Genomic DNA, 7793 nt, shown 5'->3' on the forward strand with positions numbered 1-7793 from the left:
ACTGTCCGACAGATGACGTCAATAAAAACGCGATCCGTAGGCTCCAGCTGAGGTTGAGGGATGGCCACAGGGATTACCGAGAGTCACGTCAGCCTTCCCGGAAAATCCTTAGATATCCCCATATGTGGTACGGTCCAAACTCTGCCAGTTCAGAACACACACATCGAAAATGTAAAACGAACACAACGTGCTATGTTTTGTTTTTCTACCTTAATTGCGTTCTGGATAGACCGATACGAAGTGCTCTTAATATTCGTGGGTTATCTTTCACGTGCCGTGCACTGGATTACCCGTGATGCATCAAGAATAGGGTAGATCGTGGATGCGCCATATGTTTCTAGACCGGTCTATATTGAGGAGTAGCGGTTGTACCCATGCAAATAATTTTAATGCCGAGTAGAGACCGTCGAACGTATTGCATTTTGCGCAACTACGTGATCAATAAGGGTTCGGAACGCAAAAAGTAGCCAGCTAGCGCAGCATTCACGGTTCCACTGTGTAGCCAGCACCATCTATGGAATTGGCAAGGTGTGATCTCCTGTAAAGAGCTATGTCGTATCGACGTGTCTTAAACGAAAGGCTAGTTGGACTGAAAATCCGAAACAACGTGGCGTTATTTGTTGTCTCGTATTGTTCGCGCTGTTTTTAATTCGTTTTTAGTTGTAAACCCTGTTTTGTAGCAGAGCGTGGTCAATCCCTGTGGCACTTCGCGTTATGCGGGGTACGAATAATCTGCTCTTCCCAAAATGGGTTTCTTCTGCGCATGCGTGGGGGTTACAGCTCCCGCGTAAAAACGTGTTTCTTTGTTAATTGTTACATACTGTTAAACTATATAAGCCAATTATTTTCACTCGGTTCATAACACCGATTCACGATGGCTAAACGAGAGCGTTTTTCCACATAAATTGGTGTATAACAATAGCACCGATGTAACGTCAATAAACAAGACCGTTTTTTTTTTCTCATTCAACGAATGGTATGATACATAAATTATCGCGCGAGTTTCTGTAGTGGTGAAAAGCGTCTACGCAACAGTCAAGACGTATTCGTTCTAACGCTAGGCTCAACGGCATTCAAATTTCTCTAAAAGTCGATATCAGAAAGTGGGTAAGTTCTCCCCCCTGCATTCGTTTCTAAAAACCCAAACGACAAAAAAGAAAAAAAAAAAAGAAGTGACTGGAAAGCCAACTACGAGTGGGTTGGAGACATGGGCGTGAATGCCGCGGTCTTCTTTTCATCCGGAAAAGATTAGCCTTTCACTGGTCACAACACGCGAGTGCGCTCACAAAGACGAAAATAACGCCTCAAAACGTAACAACGGCGAAAGAGAACTCCCAACTTGGGGAAGAGGCAGAACCATTTCCTCAATTTAGCAGACTACTGGTGCTCACACGCACACAAACCGCACACCGGCAGTCCAATACGCATCGAGGGGCGCTTATAATAATAATACTACTATTAATAATAAAAAGAACGAAATGAAAGCAACACGTGAGCTCTTGATCCCGATCGGCTTTGTAGCTTTGTCGGCTCGCCGAGACCTGCTCCATAAATTGTCTGGCCTTGACGCGAGATGGCGCTACACACACTAACACACACGCAAGAAGAAAAAAAGCTGTCCCCGCAGGCCCACCGCCCTTCGATTCCCCTGTTTCTCCTGTCGTTTTGTCTTCCCTTCGCGTATTTCTCTATTTCTAGTTTACGTCTATAGAAATTTCGCACACCTTTCCTTTTCTGTGTGTGTTCGGTGTTGGTGTTGACGAAGGCCAGAGCGGCCCGGGGAGGGGATTGGGGGGGGGGGATCGTAAATGTTCAGTGAAAAAGAAAAAAAGGTAAAACACCGTGGGAGTAGGATTGAAAGGAAGCTCCGATCGGGCGTGAAAACGGAGGGACACACAGGCCCAGACCACATTATTCCATTAGGGGTAACCATTGTGCAGGCTCCTGGTACAAATGGTGTCCACCTCCCGATAGGTATTTTATTTCTCTCGCTTTGCTCGACGTGATTTTGCTTTCTCTCGCAAGAGTGAGTCCCTTTGGATCCGCGGACCGTGTCCCCTCAATTTTCCCTTCTCTCAAAAATAAAAAAAGAAAGAAAGAAGAAATTGGTTGAATAACGGGGAAACGGTAGCGTCGTAAATATTTTCAGGCCACCATCCCTTAATCCCACACAACTGTGGTACACATCGCTAAATACTTTCTTTTAAAAACGGCTATCGAGCGGTTTTCCAGAGTGTCCTGAAGTGCACACTAACGCACGGTTCTGACGTCGCATCGCTGCGGCGACGCTACTAAATAGCTTTAGGGAACCGTTTCTGCACACCCGATACGGTACGACGAGCCCTCCTGTGCGAACTGCGCATGTGCGAGTCTTCTGCGGTAGCACTCTCCGTATATCGGAGGACCAACCATGCGTAATCGGTTGTAAAAGGACGGTTCCCTAAAACTGTCTACTATCGGAGCGGCGCGCAGACGCAGACGCTTCCCTTCTTGCGATTCCGGTTTCTGAGGACGCGCAGTGCCTACACCTAGTGCAGGCAAACGCGAACTCGTTTGTAAACAGCTTGTTCGGTGTGCAACTGCTTGACTTAAAACCTGCTTTCCTTTTTCTTTTCTTCTTTTCCTGCGCAGGAGAGAAGCCCTATCATTGCCAGTGGCCAGAATGCCAGTGGCGCTTCGCGCGGTCCGACGAGCTGACCCGCCACTACCGCAAGCACACGGGCGCCAAGCCCTTCAAGTGCAGAATATGCGAGCGGTCTTTCGCCAGGTCGGACCACTTGGCGCTCCACATGAAGCGGCATCAGCCCAAGAGCAAGTGAACCACCGCCGCCTCCACCTTCCAAGGCTCGACGAAGACGCTTCGTCAAAACAACCAAGCGAGATGAAGAGAAAAAGCATCTGCGCACAACGCAATGTACAACAAACTGCTCCCACGTCACGTGTAACATAAAGACTCTGGTACACCGTGACGTACCAGACGCGCGCACGAGTGTTCCGGAATGGTACAGCTCACATACGCGAGCTCCTGGAGACGGCAAAGGACGCTGGGGACTCGACAGTACCCCAAGTCACCCACGACCTGTCCGCCCAGCTGGTGGTCATCAAGATTGGGACGCCCGTGCACCAGACCGTGCCAGACATTTTGGTCGTTGTGCTTTCAACTAGAAACCGAAAGCGGACGGTCGTGCCAGCAGCGTGCCACGTCATCACCGAGTCCAGCTCTGCAAGCGTCCAGGAACGGGCATCAAAGCACCAGGATGTCTTGGACGTTCCCTACATTGCCTTCCCGATGGCCGACGCTGTTGCAATGTTTGGAGACTGAGGCGCCGGATCATGTATCTGCTGTGTCTCGTTCACTTTTTTTTTTTTTCCTCAATCAGAACATGCGGACGGTAATATTTGAATCCGTGTTCTTCGAGAGATTTTTCTGAATTCATCACGTGCCATCAAAGGCTATTTTGCTGCCACCACAGTGCCAATCTCCAAGTGCCGCGACGCTGGCGAAAGAGCATCTCTCAATTGTAATTAGTTATCTTATTGTTCGTATCTTTACTGTCTTCCATCGTTGACGTTGTTTCTGTTGTTGATACGCTCGATTGTGATGTTTGTTTAATACTACGGCCCCGTTTGATGCCCCACGAACCTTTTTGTACGGCTTCCACTGTTATGCAGAGTTTCTTACTCTCTTCTATTCGTTCGGGTGTGTGTCGGCAAACGCCGGTTGTCTAGCGACAGTAACATGCTCGTACATGGTGCAAAACACACGGTATTTGCTGTTGACATGACGACAAAATCATGTGCGGACACGACTCAAGTATGTTCGACGCATATTTGCTTGATACATATGCATGCTTAGAACATGACTGCATACTGTCTTTTTGAATGATGTACTAGCAATGTGACCGCGAATTTAGGAAGGAATGATGCAGCGTTCAGTACTTAAAACGTTCAAGGGCTAAGCCTTTCAATGCCCCATCATATATTCTTCTATACAAACCGTACATTTCAGCTTGTGGGATCTGGCTTGAACTTCGCAACATCAAAGTCGAGGTGAATTTCGTAAAAAAGAAAAGAAAGATTGCAACTCTGGCAAGGAAAAATGCGCGTGTAGCCTACCAAGGTAATAGTAGCGAATGATTTTAGGTTTTATTTATTTGTTTTCTTTTATTTTTTCTTCGGATACGTATTCGCTGGCTGCGGCTAAGGAAACACACGCGGCACTTTGTGCGCATATGTGCCACGTGTAGCGTCTCTGCGCACTACGCGACGTCAAACCCCGCGGCGTAGATAATTGTTTCTCTCGTCAATCCCAAAGGCCATTGTTAGCCATCAAAATTTCGCTCGTTAACTGTTAAAAATGTTGTTTTGCTACGACTGTTTCCACCTCGCTGAAAGCCGTCAAAATTTACCATTGTTCGTATTGCGTCAAGGTGCAACACCAGTAAAAAAATAAAGACATTGAAAAAACATAAAAAAAGAGCAACAGGTGTTTAATATACCGCCACTTTTACCGCGAGCCTTGTACACTGTTACCGCCTGATCCGAGCCGAGAAAGAATCCAGCTTATACCATCTTCCGATTGTACAACAAATTCGCAGCCGCCTTCTCGTTTACACACCAAGTGCCATACCACAAAACGCATCAAACGCTGTGGACTATTGTTCACGTTAAGCCTAAATATGTTCACGAGACTTTCCACGTGTGCCTTATGAAACACTCGCGCCTGTACGTAAAAAAAATGTTCCAGAAGGACTTTAAACACAGTAACTAATTTAAAGATCTGCAGCGATTTCAGAAAGCATGTGCCTGACGAGGCGGACGCCCTTCTTCTCCTGTGACGTCAGAAAAATATGCTCTGAGTGGCAGAGTGATGTCGTGTTTCCTTGGGAATCCAAGGGCAAGTTGTCTCTTGCCACTCTTTTGGGACAGTTTTCACACTATTCATTCCTTTGTAGTCTAATGAGAATCTAAAAAAGAAGTTTAATGGTCCTAAATGTAGCTTGAAGGAGCCTTCAGATCAGCTGAACCGCACTTTCTCCTAACTATTTTAAAAATGTAAAAAAAGCAAATTGCAAGAATAAAAAATATGTCTCATTTCACTGCCCCCCCCCCCCCCCTTTTCCCCCCTCCCCCCGGAAGGAATGGGACACCTGCAAGATTGCACTAAAAATTGTACTGGTGAATATTATAGGCAGGCGGGTCTTCATCGGGCATGGCGCCCGGTTGCAGTCGCCTTTTTCGCTTCGATCGTCTGTTTTTGGCCCGCGGATTAAGAGTGCGGTAACATTTACACAGAACAAGTAATTGGTGACCGCAATGCAACATTAAATAAAATTAGATGATTCGCCATTATTACGTGTTAATCTTAGTGCTAATCTACCAATCAGAGCACCAATCTTCATAAAGGGACAAGTGAATCACAGTCCTTGCACACGGTAAGTTGCCAATTGTGGCAACAGGTGAGATGTTAAGCTTAAAATAGCGGTAGTTAAAATCAACCAATTAACACATCCTTTTCAAGGTTATTTGTTGGCCAAACCGTTTTGGTTCAAGAATCGAGAAAACCGAATGCATACCGCTTGCTTTTGTCGAAGTAGCAACCACTCACTCAAACCGCGTACACAACGTCAATCAAGTACGCCATTAGAGTTGAAAGTAACGCTACCACAGCGTCCTCAATCTAACTCTTCATCAACTATTTTCGAACCGCTCACTAAAAAAATATGTTGACTGTCCCACTCCGCCTACCATCCCCTTTTTCCCCACTCTCCCCTATCAGTCGTTCAATTTGATGGCCTACCGAGAAAACGCCGCACTCTTCTACACCTCCCGAACAGTGTGACTCGCGCCATTTTGAAGCCCCAGTTCTTGGCTTTGTTTCTCCGAGCAGTTTCTACCCGACCACGCTAGAGAGAGTTAATAAAAAATAGATGACTGTTGTACCGAATCATTCCAAGCTGCCTCCGTAACATGTTATCACATGCGATCTCGTCTCTACGTCATCGTGTCACCGGTCACCATGTTGTCATTTCGACATGCATCGAGAAATATTAGCATGTGTACATAAAACCTGCCTTTATTCTATATATATATTTTTTTCTTGAGAATTGAGTTGAATCTTTGTGCGAATCACACTTGCCGCGTTTTTCGACGCTCAATGTTTCGTCGATGCTCAAGTTGTACTTAATATTTTTCTCTGTTTTTACACGGGTTGTGTACATACTTTTGAGCACAGATCTTTTGGGACTGCAGAGTGAACCGTATGTATAAAAAGGAGGGAAAAGAAACTTGGTATTTTCTCTTTTAAAAGTGGTGCCTTCGAGGGTTTGCGTTGATTGCTCATTCTTTATTCCCTACCTTTTACCTGATGTCCTGTTTTCTTAAAGCCATTCTGTTGTTTTTAAGTGTTGTGTAATATACGACTGTTGTTGCCCAAAACGAAAATAAAAGAGTGCCATTTTTTGTCTAAAAAGGTGCCACTGTGTCTACGTGTATACAGAGCGCGACAACAGCATACGAACACGCAGTCGTCTATATTTTCTGAATTTCTCACACTGAAAAGCTGTTCTTAAAACTAGCAGTGTAATGGAATGCGCTTAAGCGTGTCGTCAATGGCAAACGACACGCCAAAAAAAGGTTCAGCGCTGAATTCCATGACGTCACTAGACCTTTTTAATTGACTAGACCTTTCCAGCGTTTACCACCACCAATGCGAAATATGGTGAGGGCTGCCGATGGCAGCGCGCAGAGCGGGAATATTTTAATGGTCTACAACTGCGCAAAATTTAGACAAAGACCGAAGTACAAAATATTCGCGGAGTTCCTTCGTTTGTGGGGCCTTACTCAAAGGTAGCGCGGCAAGAAACATTCCACCACGGTGTTGATGTGCTTCGCTGAGAAAACCGGGATCTATAATAGCATCAGGCTTTCGGCTAACAGCAACAAGAAGCTCAATTCGATCGTTTTCACAAGTCCATCAAGCACCAATGGCGGGCGCCGCTTTTTGCGAACGAAGCGTCTGATTGGCCCCGAGTCCTCACCGAACACTGACGTAGCCCTCGTGTCCAATATGTGCTCAGATCATGTGCCCAAACAATGGCGGATTCGGATGATTGATGCAGCAACCTCTAGGTGGCGCTGGCTGTCTTGAAAAGGGTATCTTAGATACCGAATGAAAAGGGTATTTTAGATACCGAATGTTTATGTATAGCGAGAGGTCAGTGCAACACGTACGTCACACAGCGGGGACGATACCCGGCAGCACGCTGGTGCGATGCTTATCCAGATAAAAACGTGCAGGGACGGAGATTGAACTGAGGATCGCTGCAGAACCAAGGGATCCTGGGTACAATGCCCGTCCCTGCCCGGGTCGATCCGGATGAGCATCGTACCGGCGTGCTGTCGCGTGCCGCACGTGGAAGACCCCAGGCTAGCAGTGGTACTGCACAAGGGTCTTCCGCTGTCGAAACAGAGGGTCACCACACCTATTTTGTAGAGCTCGGTAATGCTGCAGAAGCGTTGAACGGGACGCCCTACGAACTCCAAAACCTCATTCATACATCGATATCCCAAACGGATGGCCGTACTTGTGGAAAAGAAGGGTGAGATCCAGCTAGGAGTCTGACGTCACGATCCTCGTGGAAGAGTTGAGAATGAAGGGACTCCTCGCTTCGGTTCACCAGCTTGACGGGACGAAGTGAGGATCGATGCGAGCGAATAAAACTCGTGACGTCACATGTCTCGTCGGCAGTGTTTAGTCGCGCATTTCTTTTCCAAAAATCGACATTCCGCTG

General features: G+C 46.6%; 1 protein-coding gene across 1 annotated transcript in view; it reads left to right on the forward strand.

Annotated features, from left to right (window-relative positions):
* Positions 1–6472, forward strand: part of LOC8025144 (Krueppel-like factor 5) — a 48105-nt gene extending 41633 nt beyond the window's left edge. The window contains exon 5 of the mRNA XM_040208167.3: positions 2632–6472. Within this exon, the coding sequence (XP_040064101.2) occupies positions 2632–2819 (188 nt within the window). The 3' untranslated portion in view covers positions 2820–6472. The remainder of the gene's footprint in view (positions 1–2631) is intronic.
* Positions 6473–7793: the final 1321 nt, after the last annotated feature.

This window comes from Ixodes scapularis, unplaced genomic scaffold (genome assembly GCF_016920785.2).
Source record: "Ixodes scapularis isolate PalLabHiFi unplaced genomic scaffold, ASM1692078v2 PGA_scaffold13__105_contigs__length_92229423, whole genome shotgun sequence".
NCBI classification, from domain to species: Eukaryota; Metazoa; Arthropoda; class Arachnida; order Ixodida; family Ixodidae; genus Ixodes; species Ixodes scapularis.